Raw genomic sequence first — 26,008 nt, 5'->3', positions numbered from 1 at the left:
AATATTTATGTATGCATGTTCTTATAGGATGTTTTTATAGTTCGGTGCCTATCTGCTGCTGCTATCCTAGGATTGCATCCTATATGGTACCATTAAATTTGATAGCCATTGTGTGCAATTTTGTTGTGGTGTAAGTTTTCTTGTTGAAAAAAGTGAATATCTGTTTATGCATATTTGTATAGTTCGGTGCTTAACTACGGCTGTTATTTTAGAATTGCATATTATATTGTACTGTTAAATTTATTTGACAGCGATTATGTACAATAATGTTGAAGTGTAAATATATTTTGTGTAGAATTTGATATTAGAATCTAATATTCATGTATTGTTACTAATTCTTGTAATTATTAATAGATTTATAAGTCTGAAATTGCGGTAGCGTTATTTTGTCTTTTGTTGCTAATGATAGTTAGACATTTTACCTTTTCTTCTTTTCCATCTATCCCACCGTGTCGCAATTAGTTTCATGATAAACTCACGTACGATTGTGACATACTGCACAGTGTTACTTTACTGCACAGTATTTATAGATATTTCATAATAAAACATATGGACTTTATATTTATGTATTAGTTTTAATATACATAATATTAGTAATTAGTAATTAGTACAAAAATGGGCCTTTTGTGGTCGCGCCTCCTTAGACTGGGCCTTTTTCAACACTAGTCCATTTTGGCCAAGGACTCTTTTGGTACCAGTCGGTTTTAACCCTGATCCGCATAACGGATATTGCGTTTCTGTGTGGTTTCGGCGTTTCGATGCATTCCGGTGTTTCGATGCACAGCATTTGTCAAACGATTCTCAATGATATGTATTAATTAAAAATAATATCTGATCACAGTATGAGAGATCTTTTGGTGTTTTTTTTCTGAAAGGGGCCACAGAAATGATTCTTCTTGCATGAATTTACTAAGACACCGTTATGGTTGAATACTTGTCATCAAATTGCTTCCCATGTGTCGCTCTTGTGTTATTCTTTGTTTACATACGTCATTGGCGGGCAGATAGGGGCGTGATGTCGGACGATTTTATTTACGGAATTGTACTTTTATTTTCTCTGGCCTTTGGTCAAGTAGCTAAGTGTACCAAAGGTGCGCTGAATAGAAAATTACTATGTAGCATTGCTGGTGCATTCATTGTGATTGTAACTTGTGGAGCGGATGGTTTGCATCCTGTTTTTACAACTCTCGTAAACAGTCTCCTGATTTCAGTGATCTACCCAAGGTGCGACAACACTTTACTTAACCTAGATAATTTCTACACTGTATGACGTCAACCTTGACCGATCTCCCCCCCCCCCCACACACCCCAGCCCCATCATGACTATTAGATTTGGGTGTTGCCAGAATTTGAGATAACAAGAAGATAAAGACATATAGGCAAACTGGGCAGCCGCTAGGGCGCTGATTTCAGGGGGCGCATTTCTCCAAATCAACACCAGTTTTGAAAACTAAATAAATAAATTTCAGTTTTATTGAGGGTCATTTTTTATCCTGGTTTATTTCATACAGGGACAAATAATCGGGTAGATTCAGTCTTATATGTTTATTGGGTATGAAAAGACAAATTTACATTATGTTTATAAATTTTGAAATTGATATTTTCGGGGGGGGGGGGCGCTAGAATCTAACCTTGCCTAGGGCGCCAGATAGTCTGGTGCCGGCCCTGCATAGAATGTTAATTTCTCTTAAAGCGAATAGTGATTAGGAAACTGCTTGCATGTGAAGACTTAGAGCTGCATTAGTCAGCTTGCATTTATTTTGCATCGTCTCAAACTAGTTTTACTGTGTAATAGGTTGACCCTGTTATTCATGATGCTTGAAGAGCTGCGATGTGTTCTTGCATTTGATTACAGGGTTTTCTGCGAAGTACTAAGCGCACTGGGTTCTTCATTCGTCTTGGTGAAAAATTTGTTTTTGAGTTGATGTTCACTGTGAATGAATGTTGAATTAGAAATTGAACTGCTTGTGTTTGACTTTAGCAGAATCAGTGAAATAAAGGCAGTATCAGTCAAATTGTTATTTTCATGACCCTGTTCATTACTGATAAAAAATTCATGATTTCAGGCCCTCATTCTAGCCCAGTCAGTTGGAACTGTCAGTTAATTTTCTTTATTGAAACAAATGATTGGTCACATTTGTCCAAATGTTATCAGAAATGGCCATTTAATTAAAGAAAACTTAACCTTAAATTAACTAACTTTAGCATTCCTCAGCTACCATTACCCATAAACCATCAGAAATTTCATTTGTGGCTTGACAATTAACCTTTTCTTGAGAAATTGCGTGCAACAATTTGGAATTGCAAATGGCAGAAGCATTCTTTTATGAAGGCTTCATAGTTGGCACAGAATGATGTAGATCTGCATTCCAACATGACTGTCATTTATGAAAAAGTAAAAGAAAAAACATTTAATTGACCACTTAAAAGGTACTCAAAAGAATTAGACAGCATGGTTTGTAGCACTTTTAATTTCATACAGATAATACAATATGTCTGTTATTACTAACAGTCAGACAACTTTAAATTACTTCGCAAAAAGTGCTAAACATAATTTTATAGCATCTTCACCCAGGCTTGAAGCACTTTTAATTCTATATAAATAATGTTGATTTGCCATCCAATGAGAAATGAATCTGCCCAGCCTTATTAGTCAAACATGCATTTTGCAGTCTTTACTTCTTTTTACACATTTTGCCAGACAGGTACAATATTAAACTATCTATGTATCAGTTTTGTATTTTGTGTATTGTACATATTCATTGATTTTGGTTTTGCTTTTTAATTCAGTTTAGTCACTATTTTATGCATAAGATGATTGTCAATAGACACTGAATTACATTTGTTTCTGTACTACTAGTTGAAATTATTAGAATTATATTCCTCAGAAACTTTCTCAAAATCTAAAATAAGTAGGAAGTTGCATATTCATTTTTCTTTAAATTTTAAAGATGGTGTCATGTGGCCAGTTTCATATGGTGCTTTGGGTACCTTGTATTCTTCCGAACTGCTGATTACTTTGGACTTCCGAAACCGTCACCACTGTCAAATGCTTTGCAGTTGTTCAACACACTTCGGGTATGTATCATAGCATGAAAAATTTAGTTTGTCCCAAAGAAGTTTTCTCATATTTTAATTGCCTTTCTATTTTGTTACTGAGCATGCTTTGTGATCGTTTTAGTGTCCATGTGCTTTTCCATACATCTATGCATACCTTAGATTAAGGTCAGCGTTACAAGTTTTTTAGATTAAACTCGGTGTAAAATAATTATTACCTTCCGGCAAAATAAAAAAGTGGACTGAACAAAGGGTGTTTCTTACATGTGTAAAAACCATGTCAAAATGTATAAATTTGTTTGCAGAGGATTAAAAACTTTACCACATTCATGTTTGTAAATATTTTCAAGCAAGTTTGACTAGTTTGCTGAAATAGAGTCTGACATTTGAAATTCTTGCCAGATTAAAGTACCTGAAAAAGTTGTTTAAATATTGTCACATGTATTGTGCATTATTTTATAGGCATTTCGTAGATTGGGCCATTACTGACACTTATAAATGCATAGTTTTTAATTTTTTAAATGCAGAAAAATATAAACCAATATGCTTCCATCTCGAACCATTTCCAAAAGTAATTATGAAGAGCAAAGAAATCTATGACCTTAAGATGAATGTGAGAGATTTGGTAGTTGAGCCAGTCAGATCAGATGGTGGGATTAAAACTTGCAACTTCTTGGTTATGTACCCACCACTTTAACCACTGAGCTGCCATTGCTCCCATGGGTACAGTTCTCAATTGTTTCCATGTTATGACTCCAGGATCAGTCCTGAGACTGAGTAAGGACAGACCCTTGAATCCATGAAGGCTGTGCCTATTAACTGTTAATATAATGCCAAGTGAGTGTACATATTTAAGGGTGGGAATGTGAACAGTGTTTAATTTATGAATTATTGCCAAGTCCCCTAGGGATGGGAGAGATCCAAGTGATAATGCTGGTTGTATGAATGACTTGTCCATTCATACTGGGAAAGTGATCCAATATGAGGTATAGAAGTGAAGATAAATCACATCACATTGATAGACAGTGTAGAAACTATGTGATCAGTGCTTTTCTTTTCCCTCTACAGTTCACTGTTAAGTGTGAATTTGCATTCACAAGCTGATTTATATGTTTGCTACCTAGGTGAGTGATATCATGCCAGCTTAGGTCTCTTGATGTTTACATTTCAGGAAAATAAAAAGTGGGCAAACCTGCACATAAAACTGAAATTGTTTTTAAGTTCTGATATCAGTCTGCAGAGTAACAACTTACAAATTGGCAGTAGGGAGCAAATCGTTTGCTATGTCTTTAGATGTAATGAAATAATGAAGAACTTAGCTCAGCCTGCCTTAATTACTTCTGCATAGAGATTTTCAGATATCAGTCTTTGGGGAAAATATTTAAAAAGCTGTACCCTATCAGTGATTGTTTACTTAAAGTAGATACATTGTGTTCCTATCCCATGAGTAGTTATTAAAATTGCTAATTATGCTATAATGTACATTTCATCAGAAATGATGTTATGATATCATGCAGCTAAATAGATTTTGCTAGATCCTTCTTGTCTGATACAAATTTTACTTATATTTACTGTCGAGATGTCTTGGTATGGATTTTATTTTGTTACATGTATCCTTGTGCAGAGTGTAGCCACTGAAGTCTTAATGCCTCCTTGCCCAAGTACAAGTCATAACTGATTGATGTCATATGAAATAGCCATGCCCTCTGCCTCAGGGTGAAGGTCACTTCCAGGGAAATGTAACTCTTGACTTGCATCATTGTAACTTTAGAACCATCCAAAATTTTAATTACATTTACAGCATTTATGTGTGTTGACTGTAACCTTGCCCTATGCCTTAAGTTCAGAGTCACAATGAGTAGAACAAATGCTGTAGACCATGATTTTCAAGTGTATTATGTGATGGCAGATCTGGATTGATACTGTCGATATGAAAACAAGTAGAACAAACAGTGTAGACTCTGTTGTTCCTGCACAATATGTGATGGAATATCTGGTTTGTATGCTGATTATAGTTGTGACATGCAATATATTCATAAAAGTAAATGAATACATCATGGATGAAACGTCCAGCTATAAATATCTATGCATACTTTATCATGTTAGGAATTTTTAAAAATCTGAGAGTAAAGGTTCACCTGATAGCTTCTAATGTAACAGATTTTGTCCAAGTTATGAGCATACTGATATCTGGCTGATAGCACAGTTGTATGCATCATACAAGTTGGTAATATGGACCCGAGTTTGACAATCATTCAGTGATAGTTGTCTTACATATTGCAAATACTGTTTACTCACTATTAAGATAAGTTCAACTGCAAACTGCACAGGCCCAGATCTGCCATCACATAATGTGCCAGCAGATCTGATTCTGTGCATTTTGTTAAGAATAATCAGCAGAACAAGCAACACAGACCTTGATGTACGGGCACATTATGCTACGGCAGTATATATGGTACTGGCTATTATTATTTTTTAGATGGTTGGTGTTGCCTTTGAGGTCCATGATGCTTATTATTTGGAAAGAAAGAGAGATGAATCAGATGAGGAATTTAAGAGGAGGAAGAAGTATTACAAACTGAGACCCAGCTTGCTTGATTTAGTGATGTATTCCTTTTGCTATATTGGATTATTCACAGGTATGTCTTGTGATGGGGGGAGGGGGCAGTTTTTCTACTGGTCATTTTTAATCATACACCCCTCATGGAACATCTTATTTCCATTACATTGGCACAATAATAGTCCTTGTCATTAACTTTTACTGGTTAATTGAATAATTTTTGCATGTTTTACATTTGTGTTATTGAATGGAAGTACAATGAAACCTGTCTACAGCATCCACCCGTGGGAAGTGTCCAAAGTGGTCTTTGTAGAAGGGTGACCTCTCAAGGCAGGTTCAGCTCTCAAACTTGGTTCATGACAAATACATGTGCTATGCGCCAAATAGCATCATTATTATTATTAGTAGTTGTAGTAGTATCATTATTATTTTGCATGTATTATTATTATTAGAATTAGTAGTATGCTGCCAAGATAAATTTATTTAGTTTAGCTATTTAGCAAAAACAGAAATAACATAATATTAAACTAAAAAGTTCCACACAAAATTAGTGTATCCTCATTCTAATTCCTCATGTACATTACATCACAAATTCTCCTATCATTGTCACATGTGTCAAAGTTTTGATCAGTTTTTTGCAGTTCCCCTAATTTGAATCCAAACTTTATGTATGACTGGGAAACACTGGACTAACTATTTGTTAGGCCTAATGTTATAATTAGGCATGAAAACAGACATTCACACTTAACACATGTGATGGATTAAGCAGTTGCTCAAAATCAAGATCAAAAGACACTAAAATTACTTGAGAGGCTTTGATGGTTAGGGAATGAAAAGAAGCTCCCTGCAGTCATCGATTCATGTATATACCTTTATATATTCCATGCCTGGCTCATCAACCAAAAGAAGTTGAATTTGCATACTTGGAGCATTCACTGGTACGCATCAGTTTCGTCTGGAAAAGGTTGAAGGTCAAAATCACTGTAACTGAAATAAGACTTGGGTTAGGGGACTTAATGACCTTAGTTCTAGACCACTTGTTTGAAGTTTGTGCAGGGGCTTATACAAGGTATGTAAAAGGCCTAATGATTTTATGGTCGAAAGATCCAGGGATCAAAATTGACATTAGCAAACTAGCATTTAGCTAGTTACAAGTGGGATATGTCAGTAAATTGTGAGCTGAAAAATGAATTTGATGTTTCTTCCTAGAGATATTTCGTATTCAGAAATATTAAATATTGAAGTGGACATTTAAAAAAAAAGATTTTTGTTGGCTAAAAATATTACTATTAGTACAGAAAATCGAAGGTCAGAGTCATTGTAGTTCAAAAGAAATAAAAAAATATTGGTTTCGAAAATTCATTTTCGTTCTCAAGTAAGTTTCTTGACCAAACTTTATGGATTTCTTGCACTTAGTGTAGGAAAAAAATCTTTCGATTCTGGAATCTTAAAGTCAGAAATCCAGAGATGTTGTCAGTTTGCAAATCATGCAAAATGCTTCAAATTTGTACACTTGGAAAGAAGTGATAGATAAAAACTTGCAGATTTAGTTTTCAATCAAATGAAGGTAAAAATGAGTAAGTGAGAACCAAACAAAATGGAAAAGAAGGATAATTATTTGATCAAAATACCTATGTATTGTGGAATCTTAGGGTCAGAAGTCCAGAGATGTTGCTAGTTTCTTTAAGAAACACAGAAGTGGCAGTAAGACATGTTTAAGGTTCTACAGCTCGCTAGCTGCAGATTTGTTCTGTATCTCATGAGCTTGATTCCTTTCACTTGCTGCCTTAAGTATGGTTTTTCAGAAGACACAACTTGGTCACTGCAGCAATGCAACCAGCACTCGATGGATTTATTTTGACTGCTGTCATGACTAAGTTCAGAAGGATACTGGTCAGTAAGAATTTCAGAATAGACTACAAACTGTCAGGGATGGATATATGACCTTCACCTTGCAAGGTATCACACTATGCACAGAGGAAAAGAATATAAATGTTGTAAGTCAGAATTTGAAGCAGCTAGAAAAAATTTCTTTGGAGGCATAAATCATGAGGACAGTGCCTCAGTTTCAACAAAGTTTTCAGGTACTAGGACCAAGAAGCCTCATTTTTGAGCAAAGATGAAGATGCTGACTATGGCATTGATGGTCTTAAAAAAACAACAACTAATACAGCATTATAGAACAGATATGAAATCTGGCATAGTAGTAAAATAATCCTTTGATTCAAGGAAAGAATTTGTGTTAGTAAAAAATCTTATTGTACAGATATCTAAGAGACAATACCAATGAACAGTGTAAAATTATACATAACAACCATAAAGAACAATTTCACAACTTTGAGACTGGCTAAGTTAGCTTTTCATATGCCCTTTCAGAGGGCAGACTCTGATATCACAGGGCAATATTCATTTGCAGATAAGGAAGAGATTAAACTTAGAAACAGATTAATGATTATACAACTAGAGGACACATGATGATTTGATAGCAGACCAGGTGGAGCAGGAAGAAGAAAAGATGGATATTAAGTTTTAGGTAAATGTTGAATTTTGGAAGTTCCTCCTTCCCCAGCTTCTTTTGTTTCTACTCCCTTGATTTGGTGAAAGTAGGTGTGGGGTGGGAGATCCCCCCCTCCTCCTTAGATAAAAGGAAAATAATGAGGCAAATGTATAATGTGCTGTTCATGGCACTTTTGTTATTGAAGGGTTGGAGTAAAATTGATGATTTACTCTTCATTGAAGGATTGGAGTTAAATTGATTTACTCTGTTGAAGGATTGGAGTAAAATTGCTGATTTACTCCCATTGAAGGAGTGGAGTAAAATTGCTGATTTACTCTTATTGAAGGATTGGAGTAAAATGGCTGATTTACTCTTTTTGAAGGAGTGGAGTAAAATTGTTCATTGCACTCTTGTTATTGAAGGGTTGGAGTAACATTGTTGATTTACTCTTATTGAAGGATACATAGGCTTCAGTATACATCATTGCCTTCCATTTTGGATTTTTCATCGGGACACGAAATTGAATTCATTAGAACATTTCATTACTAGGACTTCTAAAATTTAATTCATGGATTATTCTTGGATTATTTTTGGATTTGATTCTTTTTTCATTTTTACATTGTTTTTTCTTGTTTTCAGTCTTTCTGTGTTACTGTTTATTAGAGCCTAAACACGTAATAATACATACACACATACATACACACACATACATGCATACATACATACATACATACATTGACTGTTAGAAAGAGAAGAATAAATAAATTAATATGTTTGCAAAAATATTAATCTGCCTGTTCAGTGATTCACATGTATGCTTCTACTGTCATTTATAACAAATACAGTTTCAACATCTAGACCATCTATTGTCTAATTAGGAGGCTAGATATTTGATGATCTACCTTTAATGCTTTTGTACCTTTTGCAAGTCTGTATATAAATGAAGAACTCCTAATTGTACCTTTTGCAGGTCCATATTACAAATACAGAACTTACTTTGATTTCCTACACCAGGAGAAACCAGAGTCAATACCAACATTAAAGTTTGCTCTGCAAAGGTTGAAACCAGTTCCAGCAATAGCCATTACCTTCTTGGTTTTCTCCTATTTCTTTAATATTAAAGTAAGTAATTTTCACACGGCATTCTCTTGATGAGGTAATATTAGTCTACTTCTAAAAATTTAAGGCAGCTTAAGAGGGACCCATATTCAGCAGAAAAACGATGTGTTTTTGTACAAATTCATTGCATCCCATGTCATTTTGTACTTTATAGCAGGTCACAGTTAGAAGTCTTATTAGGAAAGCTGTTATGGTCTACTGCATTGAAGATATAGCCTAAATGAATACCATGGGAAATAGTTCTTGGACATAACAAGGTCTGAGCCACAACACAATAAAGAAAGTCTGATTTTTTATAATACTATCTGTAAATGCCATATATGGCTGGATTGCAAAACAAATCTGTCTTAAGAATATTGATGTCTGTATGATGTTCATCTGGCAAAAGCACTGCACCTAAGCCATTTTCTCATAAATGATTTCTGAAAGAGTCACAAAGGTTTATATGTATTTGTGTCATTCTGTGTAGTACAGCCTTCACTAACCTATGTTTTTGGTCCAGTTGTATTTGTTGTTTGTGGAGTGCTACACTTTTCAATGAAAATAGGTCACTGTGAACTGTATTCACAATCCACTGACTTGGATTAACTTCTGCATTCAGGTCATTTTCTCAGGTAATATTGTCAGTGGAGTTGCAAAACCTAGTATGTAATTGAGTTATGTGGAGTACCACATGCTTCACAGCTCATACCCTTTCAGAATATGTCACTGCTTAAAAAACCTACTTGTTTTGAACCCTGGGTAATCTAACCCTTAGCATTTCATTTCTGCACGTTAACAGATTAACATGTTGCCTAGATTCACAGGTTGAAATTAAATCAAAACCAAGGTTAAAATAACCAGACTGTTTGGTGGCTCACATGTGCTTCATTGTGATTTCATCTGTACATTGGGTATGTTGCATGCAGCCTTGTAACATCCCCATGTGCTGCATCACTGCAAGTAAGAATTCCTGATTTATTCCTCTTGCCTATTTGAAAAAATCTTATTATTCTCCACCAAAATGTATACAGAGAAAAGACCACAGCAAATACAATCTAAATTGAGTGTGATGCAGTTATCAAAGTGTACAATTTTCTGTAAGTGGAATTTTTCCACCAAAATTAATAACACTAGCACTTGCAATAACCTACCCAAGGGAGGTAACCCAGTGTGAGGATATGGAGGAGTACTACATCCTACATTGAACACTAGGCCATGGTGACCTTTATTTCATAGTTCATTTATTTGTGCTTATCTTTGCATTAGGCTCAGTTTCTGAAGTTGAGGATTTGCATTTAGTTAATTTTCTTAGCATCACTGATTGAGTCACATACTTTGGTATTGAAATATGTCAGTCTGATATAGCAGCCAGAAAATAAATGATTGATACTTAAGTAATTAAAATGAATTTTCAGTATTCATTGTTTGCAGTCCAGTCATATAACTATTGATGAGTTTTGTCAAGTCCTAGTTAGTGAGAAGCCAGACATAGCAGTCACTTTTCCACCAATGGTGGCATCAACATTTGGTTATGATTTTGGTTATAGTTTTTCATGTGTACATGTTTCCTAAGCCAGTTGAAAGATTCTCATAAAACTTGGCATGAATCATTATGAAAATAAGACAGGTCATTCAATGACATGCTTACTAGATCCTTTGAGTTGGGGTCGAAGGTCAGTCTTAGAAAAATTGTGTGAATGTTTTGGTTGAAGTTTCTTTTAATTGGTTTATATTTTATAAACCATAGATGGATTTTCTTCATATTAGGATGAATCATTATGGAGGCAAGAAAAAATTCATTTGGTGACATGAACTGTGCCCATTTTACTTTGGAGTCAAGGTCAAATTGAAAATTTACCATATGGTTTACATTAAAGTTTTTTCATTTGCCTATATTTCTGAAACCCCTTAATGGATTCTTCTTTATGCTTGAGATGAATTATTTTGAGGCAAAGACTGTCCATTTTATGAAAGGCTTGCTGAATCATTTGACATTGGGGTCAAGATCATGTTTAACATGCAGGCCCTGGCCTTATCTTGGTTTTACTAACATCTTGGTCTAATGCAAAAGTAGCTTTTGTTATTTACACTGATAAGCAAGGCTTATTTTAGAATCTTAAATCCATATTGATTTTATAGTGGTACCCCTCTTGATTGGTCCCCTTGACCTGCAGCCATCCACTTAACACCTGCAAGCCATTGGCACTGGTGAGCTTATGTTCAGAAGTATCACTCTAGGACAGGCACCCTTCAGCTTGGCCAGGAGCTGAAAATGTCAGATTTACCTCTCACAAGGGGACACATGTTGGGATTTACTGATGTAAATATTGATTGTTGTTGACCTTTAAATTCAAAACATTGACATTTGTTCCTGTATGCCAATAAAGTAAAATCTTTAATCCATACAAAGAAGTAGGTAATCTGATTATCCAAATTGCAGTGTGTTACTTAGATGTCAGGTTTTGTCATTTTGATAATTACAAGCTATTATTAACACTGATAATTATTAAGATGACAAAAGCCAACATCAGACAAGCACACATTAGTTAATCTCAAGCCAGTATTATGTCATTTCGCTTTAAAGAAAATATGGTACATTAGCTATTGTGCTTTCCTCTGTTGGATTAAGAGATGTATCAGCAAAGGAACTAGTCTATAACAAGCTAAGCATATGACAAGTTCATTTCCTTTGTACACAGTGTTATGTATATTTAATTTAATTGTTTGTTTGTTAATTTTAATTTTTTTCCCTTTACTTGCTGTTGTAATGCAACATTGATTACTGGACATGACCTTGTCCAAACTTTAGTTCTGTTTGACCTGACTGACTTTTTTCTTCTTTTTTTTATTTTCGATGTAAACAACTAATAAGAGAAACATTGTATCTAGTTGCTGACATTGTTCCAAAATCATTGACAGTTTTGGGAAAAAAAAGTTGTCTTTCTCAGAGTAACAATCATTAAGTTGAGTCAAGGTCATACCTGGACTATGTGATATGAAGCACATGTTAGTTGGTAAACAAGGATCAACTTTTGATCCCAATCTGTTTTGCATTTTACTTAGCTGTATAACTGATGTTTTTGATAAAGGTTGATCAGTCATGCTTTAACATCTGACACATTAAGTTGTATTATGTTGTGACCAGTTTGGGCTGCATTTTATTTTTCTTCAAATTATTGAATTCAAGCATTTGTTTTCCCTGGAAATACAGAAGTGCTCTGATATAATTCTTGGACAAAGACATTTGCTAGAATTTATATGGAATTCAAAAGCTGGAATAATATTTTCTGTGATTCAACAAGAGACCGTTGACACATCAGCACAATGCTGACTATTACTGACGTCATTGCCATCCATCTTGAATTTCATTGGGACTTGAACTGAGATTCACTTAGAAATTTTCATTGATAGGACTTGTGTTTTTTTAATTCTTGGAATTATTTTTTAAATTTAATTCATAAAACTAAGTTTTTTTTCCTCATTTTTCACTTTTTATTATAGGGAAATATTTGTTAAATTTTACAAAGCTTGTTGTCTTCACTCTTTTCTGTTATTTATTTTAGGAGTATAGACTCGTAACACACATATAGCCTTTTATATACATGCATTGACCATAGTAGTTCAAATTTAGTTGGAAATTCATATGTTTGCCAACGAAAGAAAAAGTTGCAAAAAGTGAAAAATGTCTTTTATTTAAATATGGAAAAGTGAAAGCAAGTCAGCTAAACGAAAAGGAGATTTCAGTGATCATTGCTGTGAAATTTTAGATGTCAGAAAAGATTTAAAAAAAACATTGTACATTCTGCTATAGTATGAAAATGGAATGGATGGAAAATGCTGCAATATATTTGCATCGACTCCAGTAGAGAATGATAGTAGCAGTGACAGGTTTGTACCCTAATTCACTTTCTTGCTGCAAAAGGGGTGGCATTATAAGAGGGGGACCACTGTACTACCATTCAATTTCTGCTGAATTTCATGCACCAATGTTGATATTTATTGCTACAATTTCTCAGACTTTACATAAATTATCAGATTCTTCTTTATTTCAGTATGTCGAAACAGAAGAATTTTACCAGCATCCTTTCATATATCGTCTACTATACATGGTACCAATGTTCATGATTTTCCGCACTCGGTTGTATCTAGCCTGGCTGTTTGCAGAGTGCATGTGCATGACCTCAGGACTTGGGGCTTATCCAGTTAGCTACAAGGCACAGTGTGGGGAGGGACCATCAAATTTAGAAGCTGTAGAGAAAAGGTAGATCATGACACCAAAAGTCCGTAACAAACCACTTAGCTCTGCCTGTCTGCCATCAAATTTAATCAAGAGAAATAAGTATTGACTTAAATTTACATTTAGAATCCTGTAATCTTACAGGTTGATATTTAAATGTGAGTAAAAATCAGTCACTTAACTTAAAAGTTGTGTAAGTTAAATTGAGTCCAGGTCTTTAAATGAGCTACAGACCCAGAAATAGGTACTTTTACCAGTGAAATGAAAACAGAATGCACAGTCCATGGAAATGAAATGTGAAATGAAAACAGAATGCACAGTCCATGGAAATGAAATATGGAATGAGAGCTGGCAGAATTACAGCAGTTTTCAAGAAAGAAAAAAACGGTGAGCATACATGCAAAATGATGAATGATAAATGAAAATCAAATGAACCATGACAGAATTTCATGAATTCATTTCAAAATCATGAAATATTTCTAACTGCTGCTGAATTTTAAATGCTCTTGTGCATAATAAATTGATAATGTAAAAGTTTTCACTACTTAGTGCTGTAACATTTTCTAACAATTGCAGTAAGTGAAATGACATCATCACTATTGGAAGTATGTGGACTATTTATTTTTGAACAAAATGAATATAGGAAATAAAATTGGCTGACATATTCTACAACTATATTTTACATCTTTGGCTGTTGAAGTTATACATTTGTTGTAAATTTAAAGCTGTCTTTTGAATTGGAACCATTTTCTATTTTGCTGTCTTCTGTGTCATACCCTAGAACAATCATAAAACATGTATTTGATTCAAACACTTATGAGACAAGGTACATAGCAGTAGATCTCTCCCTTTAAAAATATTGAAAATGGAAGTCATGTCTTAGGTAAATGCATTGGAGATTGACAAAAACAAAGAAAACGGTGAATGGAACAGATAAATGCAAATCAAACAGCATTTTTCTGAGATTGTAAATAAAAAATGAGAGGATGATAGCTAAAGTGAAAATGTAAATCGAATGCAAACAAAAACAGAATGAATCCTGGTAAAATGAAAATGAAACTAAAATAAGATTTGGTAAAATTAATTTTTCAGGATCAGTACATGTGAAACATTTCATAACAGTATCTGGTTACTCAAGTCTGTCTGACTTTGGAGGAGGCATGGTTAGATTTTCTCCATGTACAATAGATGGGAAATGATACGCTGTTGATGACTATTTTTGTTAGGAAATTGATATTCAGACTTGCCAAGAAGCTTTTTAGCTCATCTGACCATATGACTAGTCGATCTTATAATATGGTCCTTTTTCCAGTGTGCATTGTCTGTCATCAGTGCACATTGGATGCATTCAACTTCTATATAAAAAAACCATACCATTTTCAACCAAACTTTTCAGAAAGCATCTTGGCATGAAGTTTTTTTTAGTTTAATACAAATGATGCTGATTCCTCATTAGAATATGGCCACCATTAAAAAAAAGGTAATTAAAAATTTTAACAAACTTTTCAGAAACTGTTGAACAGAATTTGACCTAATTTGACCAGAAGCTGTCAGTCAATAAGGCCTTTCAGTTTTCAACAATTGATGCTGATCCATCCTCAAATATGGCCACCATTACTAACAGAAAAAATTCAAAATGACTTGTCCAGAAATGCTGGATAGTATTTGACATAATTTGACAGAAAGCATCTTGGCCTTGTAAAGTTTGTGCAGATGATGCCAGTTTGCCATCAGATTTGACCATTGCTACTAAGGACTGAAAAACCTTAAATGATTTCATCTCAAAAACTTTTTACCCAATTCAATCCTGGCATCCTGGGATTTCAGTTTTATACCAGTGATGCAGATCCGTTAGCATATATAGCCACCGATACAAAAAACAAGTGCTTTTAAATGTCTTCTCAGAAACCTCTGAACATAATTTGCCCAAAATTTACAGAAAGCAATGTGGCATAAAGGCCATTCAAGTTTGTACAAATAATGCAGATCTGCCATAAAATTTGGTTGCTATCATTAAAATAGAAAGACCTTTAAATGACAGAAGTTGGCAGAATTTCACAGAACACATCCTGGCGTAATGCCTTTAAGTTACACAATGTTGCTGATGTGCCATCCAGTATCACTGTAATTGCTTCAAAATCTAAGCAGACTTTAAATGACAGAAACATTATCCTTTGCCTGCTTCCATGGCATTTGTTGGTGAGTAATCTCACGCCCTTGTTTTAAGTGTATACTGTAAATGCTTTGTAGAATGCACAGACATATACAATGTGCAGGCAAAGCTTGCATGTCTTGAAAGGTAAAGATGACATTCTGTCATGTGAAGTGTACACCATAACATTGAACAGCTAAAACCTGGCTTGTTTGTCTTCAGCTCCTCAGTTGGTACCACGTATTGTAATGCAACATCAACAAGATGTAATGGTGTGTACTTTATAAACTAGAGAGATTAGGTGCTCTACTAGACTATGGACACTACTAGAAAGACTAGGTGCTCTACTAGACTATGGACACTACGAGAGAGACTAGGTGCTCTACTAGACTATGGACACTACTAAAGAGACTAGGTGCACCACTTAAGAAACTTAAGTATGCTACTATGGAGACTTCTCTAGAGACTACTAGAGAAGATAGGTGCATGACTAGATGGACTACATTCTTGATAAGCAATTATCTGTTCATTATTATTATTTATAAAATCCCTCAGACACGATAGTTTTGAATTATTTGTTTTGGTAACACCCTGGGTGGATATGTTGGAATTATATAATGGAAATTTTATATTGTTCAGAACCAGATGCATCCAATTTATCAAGTAACTTCAAATAATCCCTTAATCTTCAGAGTTTTCACTTTTAAATTATTTAATATATATTGGGTTAATTTACTGGGAAAATTTCTTACCTTTATTTTTCATGAGATAACTCGGTAAATTACAGAATTATCAGCAAATGATGGCCCTCAAAAACAACTAATAATTTGTAGGAACTAATTTAAATGTTCGAACGGGCTTATTTATTCATGTTGTCTGCAGCCAAGGTAAGACAGGCATATGATCTAAACATACACTCTATGATCATATATCCTGTGATAGGAAAGAAGACAAGGTGTAGTTGTAATAAGGATTCAACCCAGTATCTCGGCATCACAGTTAAACGTACATAGTACGATAAAGTTGAAAATTTAGGCCAGCTTTGCTGAATAGTAAGTGGCTTAATGTATCTTCAGCTGCTACAATCCATTAAGACATATTGGTTGATTAATGTATCTTCAGCTGCTACAATCCATTAAGACATAGTGGTTGATTAATGTATCTTCAGCTGCTACAATCCATTAAGATATATTGGTTGATTAATGTATCTTCAGCTACTACAATCCATTAAGACATTGGTTGATTAATGTATCTTCAGCTGCTACAATCCATTAAGACATATTGGTTGATTAATGTATCTTTAGCTGCTACAATCCATTAAGACATATTGGTTGATACATTCTTTTGCTCATATGGTTTGTGCAGTGAATTAATTCACGAAACATGGAAACAATCTACACAGCTTTTTTTTCTTCTCAACTCTGAATAAGAGAGGTGTGAACTTGGTATCTTTTATATTGGTTATACATGTACCTTATTTAAAATAATATGCACACATGCCTTTATAAGCACCCCCCCCCCTTTCTGTCAAAATCTTGCCAAAATGCTTTTTTTAAAAGCACATGGGTCTCAATCACAGTGTGGGTTCAAAAAAGGGAACCAGATGCTAACCTACCATCATAGATACCTGTTGTCTCTTTACCTCAGAACTTTGTGGTTTTGAGTCCATGCCAAAATGGCTTTATGCACAGTGACCATTTTGAGAGAGAATTTACCTCCAAAAATGAGAGCTTCCAACATAAACAGCTAACTCTAATAATAATAATATAGACACCCACACAAACTCAGTGGTGAAAGCATCTTCAGTTTGTGTGATTATTATGATGAGATTAGCTTTAAGAGATTTACCTGAATAATAATAATAATAATAATAAGTACATTCAGTGTAGTAGTAAATAGAATAAACCGTGTTAACTTAGCCGTTATGTCTTTGTGGTCTGAGACGCTTGTGAATTATGCAAGATAATAGCTATATGGATATGTATTATTCTTTATGTTATGCCAGTTGTACAAAATATTCTCAACATTTTCACTGAGTACTCTTGATGGTTATAATGTTGGGATATGGTGGTCTTTGATGTGAAGGAAATTTGATGCAGTAACTGCAAAATCAATATATTTCCTGGATTTTGTAGTTGGTGCAGACCACTAATTGAAACCCAGTGAATATTGACCCTCATTTGGAAATGACAGAATTATAATCTTTTGGAAAACCATCAAACTTCATAGCCACAAAAGAATTTAATTCACTGTAAATGGAAGAAAATAAAGCTGGACATGGATTGGTTGCCATGTCTCTTTGCTTGTTGTATAACTAAGGGTCAGATCCAAGTCCAAAGAAGCATGGCACAGAGTATGCACATTATCTCAAGGTTACACTACATTATTTGAATACATGTCGTTCGTTATGCTTTTGGCATAATCATCATGCTTTTTACACCCAATTTACATCTTACCCTTGCCTATATATGAATAAAGCAGTAAAATGTTAGGTTTGTCATTAACTTTAATCCCACTCATCATATAAATTTGAGAATATTGTAAATAAAGAAGACTGCTGTATAAGAATAGCACAAGAGTATATTCGTCCATCCCTGACCTACATGGACTTATTTTCTGTTTATAGAAGCTGTATATGTGACATTCCCAAGAAAACAGATGGGTTTGTTCAATTTATAAACTTGCCTCACACATTCATTATGTTGATAATATCTTTAGGTAGCGAACCAGTCTGCACTTTAAGAAAAATGGTGTCAGATGTTATGTGAAACAGGCTTTATCAGTATTGATTCACTGATGTTATATGACTGAAAAATGTTAGAGGAGAGGGATCTTTTTAAACTTCAAAACATGTCAGATCAGAAAAAGGACATATCAATAGCACTTTGCAAATTTAAAAAGAAGACATAATACAACACTCAGACTGAGAACATTGTCATGCTCATTGCAGTATTTGTGGTCTTGATGCTTGATGATTCAGCTAAGTTAGACATGTAGACTAGTTAAAGTGAGTGTTCTATATGAATAATTTCTCAGTATGTTTTGTATCTGTATTCTAGTACTAATCCACATTGAGTTTGCCCATCTTTGATAAGGATTTTGACTTGCTGCAGATCCAGGTTAGTAGCAAAAATAAATGTACATTTTTCAAAGTTACCAGTAATTATGGAATGTAATATGTAGATTACACTTTTATGCAAAGATTATCCTTGTTTGCCACTAATATTAGTAATAATTGTGTTTCAACCTCTCAGGGTTGGCGTGGACGTATTTGGGCCCCATTTTTGAATGAAATCTGTATTTCAGGAAGTCAGCTGAAAAAAGTGAAATTGTTGATGAGGAGAGGTATGATTTTGAAACTGTATATAATCTAGACATATATGGGTGTGAGCTGGCTCCCACCACCAAGGAAGGGCTCCGCAGTTGGAACATGACTGTTCAGTACTGGTTGGCATCTTGTGTTCATCGCAGACTGCCAAAATCTTTAGGGGCATTGAGGTAACTACACTTTTACTGTCCTATCCTACTTCAGTCAGGCAGATAATATCATTCAATTGCTCCCATTTTTACTTTTTTTTTTAGAATCTCAAATCCAACCAGAATCATAGGCAGAGATTTTAAATTAGAATGAGATGTGGCTTATTTTTGAACCACTTCCATCTAAACTGTTTTGTGCAGTTATGATTATCTCTCATAACAATATTGTATCTACCTAGTTGGACTGTTCAGTTTTCCTGGTGCAATTTAAGATTCAGAAAAATTGGTTCTGCATTACTAATCACAGTAAAGTATAAATATATAAATATTATACAAACTTGTAATGGGACAAAATAAGGATAGCAGATATTTTCAGGTACGTATAGTTCAAATTGTTTTTGATGATAAGTGTTACATGAATGCACAAGAGGTTAAACATTTATAAAAAAAAAGTAAACTATAAAAGCCAGGAGTTGCTTAACAGGTGGCATTTTAGAAGAAGTATCAAATATTATGTCTGAAAGTTTGGGATTTTGTGTAACATGTAACTGTCAAACATTGCAATTCTCAAATTGCATAGCTGGCATTTCTAGACATTATATTGCAGATTCACAAAGCTTTTATGCCTCCACTGTAGTGGGGTCATCTTAATTTGGTCATTTCTGTCCATTTATGCATCCATCGGTAAGCACAAATATACAAAAACCACTCTGCTTAGACAGATGAAACTTCAATGGCATGTTCCTGTTTATATGTAGAAGACCTGACTCAGTTTTCATGTCATATTTTTGTTTGGGGGGAGGGGGTCATTTTAATGTTTTTTGGGGGAAGTTTCATCAGGTTTTTGGACTTTCAGGAATTTGGCTTCTGTCTGCAATGGAGGCATGTTTTACCAACACAAATTTACTTAAAACCTTATGCCATTACGCTTTTATATTCTATTTCAACAGTCAGATAGGTATAACTTTTCAATTTTCTGATTAAAAAAAAAAACCTTCACCAAATTAAAATTGTCGACTACAAGCATTGAAAAGAAAGAGCTGAGCTATTTTGAACAGGTAAATGAATTTATATATCATGTAGAAGGTTGTTTGTATCAGACAATGTCAAATGCTGAAATTCCTCTATACATCCACTATTTTTGAAAATTATTGTGAGTCATTCTCTGAAAGAAATTGTGGGTTAACTGGTACATTGTAAAGCAATAAAAAAAATTTGCAAATGAGAACCAGTCATCAGAAATATCTTGTCTAAAATTATCAACATTGACGTCCTGATTCAAGTAACTGTGTTCTCATATTGTTCAGGCTTGTGGTTGTTGTTTGTTTGTAGTAAAGTATTTTTAGAGAAAAATGGGAAGGATATTGACCTTGTTGAACCATAGAGGTGATAAATGTTCCATCTTGTTTCCTCATTTAGGGTGGCAATTACCATGGGTGTCAGTGCCTTCTGGCATGGGATCCATGCTGGGTATTACCTGAGTTTCATGACAGTTCCACCCATTCTGATGGCAGAAGAGGCCATGACAGCAGCTTTCAGGAAGAGAGCTAACCCAGCACAGCAGAAACTTTTTGACTGGGGATGTTGGTTTTTCAAAATGCGAGGATTTGACTACATGTGTATGGGGTTCCTTCTCTTGAAATTTGAAACCACCATAGCCTACTGGAGTTCCATTTATTTTACTGGCCATATATGTATAGTGATATTATTAATTATTGGATATGCATTTCAAGGAAGGACATCAAAGAAAGAATGAGATGGGACGATTTTATACTTTTTAATGTGTCCTATTACAGCATTTCAAGGAAGGACATCAAAGAAAGAATGAGATGGGACGATTTTATACTTTTTAATGTGTCCTATTACAGCTGTCATTCATTATAACCTAGAAATTGGGGTCCATTACCACTGACCATATTATGTACCAAACTGCCAATTTAACATGAAAAATCAAAAGTTTGATGAATGTGTACCTTTGGATATAGATGAGATGGAGGGGGTGAAGGGGATATAATTGTTGAAAATAATTTCTACAGTGCTTATGCAGACCTGCCAACCTTTTCAATTTGACTCTAAGTCTTCTTGAAATAACCCTTCAGTTATATACATAAGGAAAATTAGTAAAAATGTGAATGTTGCTGTCAGATCCATGTTTGTCTATGTTTGAGCTGGATCTAGGTTTCATATTGGGTTCAGTGGAATTCATTAGGGAACCAGTCTAACGTTACACAAGTACCTCAGACACTTTAAAATGACCATATTTTTGATGCAAAAATGCCTGCATGATCAAGCTGTTGCTTCTATAGCATTTCTTTGGAAATGATATCCAACAAACAAAAACATGTTGAAAGATAATAAGGAAAGGACAATGAGCCTCATAAAAGTTTGAAACAATCAGTACATGAGTATAAAAAGGAGTATTCAGATTCTTGGTGGGGGAGTAGGAAAGACAAAAATTATGTTTATTGGACATCAAGTCATGTCCATTTGATGTCTTACAGCAGCAGAGATGATTGCTGTCACTCTGGGGGAAAATGACAACCCAGAAATTACATCAAGTTTTAGGTTTAGCTAGAAGCCTTAGAGCTCCATGGGGTTTGGAACTGCAACTGTTCTTGTGGTAATTAGGTCCAGTTGTAATCTTATTGTTGGCCTTCTCTATATCAATCTCAGGTCACACTTCTGAACTTTTAAATGCATGTTTTCCAATTTGACAGATAGCAGTACATGATATTTTGTTACAGCTTACACAAAAATTGGTCCGACTTGTGGGGACTTAGAAGGTCTTGTTAGGATGTCTGCTTATATATGAAACATCTTTGTCACCATCTTATAATTTTGCTCTCATGATGAAAAATGAATTTATTCCTACTGAAACTTTATGTTGTTTTTTAAAAAAAATTCATTTTCATCATGCCTTTAGAGGGTTTACATCTTTGTATAATTACTCAGAACTGGGGCAACTTGTTTTGTGATATACCCCAGTCAATGTTCACAACTAATCTGTTTCAGACTTGCGTCATTGAAGGCCATTTTCAATTGATATTCATTCTGAAAAAAATTCTGTCAGTTTCTTTGCTTCAAAATTTGTGCTTAATTAGTGGAAAACACATCAGAATTATGTTTACATCTCATAAAGTCTTAGCAGTCTTTCAGGATTGCCACCGTGTAGGACAACCTTCATATGACGGAGACATTGAACAGAATTGATCCCAATACAGCAGATATAACAGTCTTTGCTTCCATTTGAAGCTGACCTCTCTGGTGGCCTAAAGGATAGAGCAATCACCTTGGATTCTGGAAGTTGTGGGTTCAATCCCCATCCGAGTCATACCAAAGACTTATAAAAATGGTACTAACAGCTGCCTCACTGGGCACTTAGCATTAGGAGGTTAATGTTAGGACCAGTCAGCCTGGTGTCAGGATAATGTGACTGGGTGGGACATCATGCTACATGTGTGTGGCATGATGCCTCAGTGCTAGACATCACTATAAACTGCCACACTTGCAGATGTCATAGCGATATGACTGAAATTTTTTTAAAGCTACGTTTAAAATCCAATTACACACACACACACACACACCATTTGAAGCCATGTACGGTATAGTTTAAGTTACTATTATTAGCACACTGACAGGGTGCCTCGTAACCTACAGCTCTGTAGTGTATCAGACAAACTTGTACTGGTGTGCTACATATAGGTGCACATGCACTAGGAATATACATGCAGAATCCTTGTTTTGAGTCTGAATGAAAAGGACTCAGATTTTAGTTGTGTGAGTTTATAATGTTAATAAACAGTGGAAAAAAGACCATCACTTTTTATCACAGGAACCTATATACTTTCTTTCTGTTGTGTCTAATGCACAGTTCATATTGGATAACACTAATCATGTCTTTATAGAATAATAATGTAAATTTTAGATGCACTGGTCGAGTCTAATAGTCATTTCTTTATTGCTGCAAGGTTGCATCAGATCACATATAAAAGAAGCTAAGGAATGCCCAGAAAAAACTGGTGCAGTCAGTGTGTTACAGATCTGTTTGCCAGATTTGATTTGCACTGACAGAAATTTTGAGTCCTTTAGCTGGTTACAGAATACAATAGCTGACACTTACCTAATACAGAATACAATAACTGACACTTACCAAATACAGAATACAATTGCTGACACTTACCAAATACAGAATGCAATAGCTGACACTTACCAAATACAGAATGGAGTAGCTGACACTTACTGAATACAGAATACAATAGCTGACACTTACAGAATACAGAATACAGTAGCTGACACTTACCAGATACAGAATACAAAAGTTGATGCCAAGTACAGAATGCAGTAGCTGACACTTACCAAATACAGATTTGAAGTAACAAGTTTTGGCAATGCCAAACTGGAATAAAATATTTTAATAAAACTTAAGGCCATGAATATGCAAAGTAGACATTTATTTGCATATTTAGCATTTTGGCTGGGGGTACATGGCATGATCTAATGAGGGGTTGAATAATGAAGGAGAGTTGTATCTATCATTTTATGCAATGGGCATTGTGATCTTATGTGATTCAAAGATGCTTTCCTGAATGGGCATAATCGCCATAAATTGCAAACTATTTTACTTCATACAATAGCTTGACAAACTCATAAGGACAACCTTAGACCTGAAGCACGGAGCCCCCTCAAGAGCAGGGCCTGGGGCGGTTGCTCCACTTGCCACCCCCAAACGCCGTTCATGGGGTGAAACATTTGTCACATTTTTGACGATATTCTTGTACATATACTTTCATGCCTGGCCAGTAGAATTCAGTCTTAAGTGTCTTGAGTTTTCTCCGTTTTAAGGTGGGCTGTTGTTGGTATGTCATGAAAATATTCATGGTTTTGGGAATGATGAGATGAAATTTGGTGTCCATGTCAGAGATGGTCCAGGCTTTTAAAAAGTTGTCAGGGAAAAAAATAGCCTACCTCAATATTTTGTTGCCAATTTTCAAAAAATGTCGCCAGAGCAAGTAGTGAATATTTTTCCAAGTATATTAATGCAATAGGCAAGGAAAATTGAAATAGATGGGATAGTTATTACTTTATTGACAACAAGCAATACAGCCATAATATTACAAAATAAATCATTACATGACTGTTTTGCATTACTTCCATGGTTTTTGCATCCCGCATCACCGTTAGTGCATAGGCATGACTGTTGTCACCTGAAATAAATGCATTATCAAATATAAAATATATACTTTCCTGACATGTACAGTCTCTCTCTCTCTCATTTTTTAAATAGAAACATCAGGTATTTAGCAAATCTACGTTATGTATATTATTTTCCAAATAATAGTTTTGTAAGGAACTTTAGTTAATGACATTTTAATACTAAAACCCTATGATCGTACTTTGCAATGTAAGATAACTGATGTATAATGCAAACGTCGATTTCATGGCATTCAGGAATTAAATGCTCCCCTCACTTATTGCTAGCTTCACGAAGTACATCGCTGTCAACAAGGAGTTCAGAAATTTATTTTTGCCGTACCTTACATGCTTTGTTTGTAGTGAATTACTTCCTAAATCCCAAGAACGATCACTGCACTGAATGCTGTAGATATTTTTCTCTACAAGCAAACTAGGATATCTATTCCCACAAATGAAACTTACATGAGCCAACACCTGGCATTAATGTACCGTATATATAAGCATTAATTACCATCATTAAATTAAAAGAAGGGATGAAGAAACATACAGATCATATCTGCCACAAAAAAAACTAATTTGGAATAAATATGTTGTGTAGCAAGCAGTGTTATATGCATATATGAGTTAACAATAAGGAAATAAGGTGGGATATAAAATGTGGAAAATAGTTATCACTTGTATGGTAGCTTGGGACCACATTTGAACTGTTAACATATATTCGCACCCATTTTAAGCATTGTTAGTTATAACAGTAAAGGGCATTGTTTATTTCTCAATCAATTGCTAGTGCTTTCACTCACTATAGAACAGGTGGTTTCTTTGAAGTTTGTTGAAGAGGCTTGAGTCTAACCTTTAGCTATTGTGCAGTCTGGGCACAGCTGACCATAATATGAAATGGGGGCACGTGGGGGGTGGGGAATAATGCACTTCACAGGGAGAAATGACATGTCCTTTGAGAATTTCACGTGTATAGGACCTGAAAAAAATCAGTGAATATTTAGTGAAAACGATGCTTAAATATGCCGCAAAAAAAACCTTCCAGATGGTATGTCCCAATCTGCATGTATTCGGATTCAATCTCCCAACTTGGTTTTTTTAAAAGATTTATTTTTTGCATGACACGCTAGAATAACTGTGCGGTATTAACTAAATTTATTCAATGACTATTTGAATTCTTTTGGAAATCTTTCTGTACATTTGAAACTTCAACACAGAAGGGGCATTTTTCTTTGGAATGTATTCGGATTCCTTGGAACTTTTGGAATTGAAAGGACTTTTAGAAAATAGGAATTCATTCACCATGCTTTAAGTTTATTTAATTCTTTCACTCCTGTATTCTGAGAAATAAATTATTTTCAATTATGCAAAACTTGTTTGTTTTGTTATTTCTTGTTGAGTAGTTTAAGTCCCTGGAGTCGTAACACGGGATTAATGGCAAAAGTAAAAGATCAGTGAGCAAAATTAACTTACCCCGCCTGGATTCATGTTTGGTGACACACTCCTTCTTCAGTATATCACAACCAGTTGCAAATGAATTGACGACTTGTGCCTTGATACATATATCACAGAACATCTGATTAATTTTGTATCATATCTCAGCCACAGATGTCCAAGTTTCCAGCTGTTGAGAAATTTTTGGGAACTCTTGACCCATTCATCATGATGTGGCATTGCACTTGAAGCATTACTACCATCACTACATGTAGGTGATGTTGGACTGTCAGGTATAACATC

General features: G+C 34.7%; 1 protein-coding gene across 3 annotated transcripts; it reads left to right on the top strand.

Annotated features, from left to right (window-relative positions):
• The first annotated feature begins 761 nt into the window (after window positions 1-761).
• LOC149802999 (membrane-bound acylglycerophosphatidylinositol O-acyltransferase mboat7-like) lies at window positions 762-25,643 on the top strand. Of its 3 annotated transcripts, none has more exons than XM_089952545.1 (7): window positions 762-811; window positions 2,952-3,078; window positions 5,537-5,696; window positions 9,085-9,236; window positions 13,268-13,476; window positions 18,911-19,102; window positions 20,501-25,643. In XM_089952545.1, the coding sequence occupies exons 1-7, from the start codon at window positions 777-779 to the stop codon at window positions 20,835-20,837; spliced, it is 1,212 nt and encodes a 403-aa protein (XP_089808671.1). In that variant the 5' UTR covers window positions 762-776; the 3' UTR covers window positions 20,838-25,643. The 3 variants fall into 3 exon arrangements, with proteins under 3 accessions (XP_089808671.1, XP_089808670.1, XP_089808672.1); XM_089952544.1 differs by lacking the exon at window positions 762-811 and adding an exon at window positions 845-1,224; XM_089952546.1 differs by lacking the exon at window positions 762-811 and adding an exon at window positions 846-1,091.
• The last annotated feature ends 365 nt before the right edge of the window (window positions 25,644-26,008 follow it).

This window comes from Sinohyriopsis cumingii, chromosome 3, assembly GCF_028554795.1.
Source record: "Sinohyriopsis cumingii isolate HCF-2022 chromosome 3, ASM2855479v2, whole genome shotgun sequence".
Classification (NCBI taxonomy): Eukaryota; Metazoa; Mollusca; class Bivalvia; order Unionida; family Unionidae; genus Sinohyriopsis; species Sinohyriopsis cumingii.
Note: the sequence above shows the minus strand (reverse complement) of the source record. Positions and strands in the feature narration are given on the sequence as shown.

Excerpts from the sequence above, each read along its gene's own strand:
- LOC149802999 (XM_089952544.1), top strand. The coding sequence starts at position 923 with ATGGTTGAATACTTGTCATCAAATTGCTTCCCATGTGTCGCTCTTGTG. Across the intron at positions 9,237-13,267 it reads CCTATTTCTTTAATATTAAA|TATGTCGAAACAGAAGAATT; the intron begins GTAAGTAATTTT and ends TCTTTATTTCAG. Across the intron at positions 19,103-20,500 it reads AAATCTTTAGGGGCATTGAG|GGTGGCAATTACCATGGGTG; the intron begins GTAACTACACTT and ends TTCCTCATTTAG.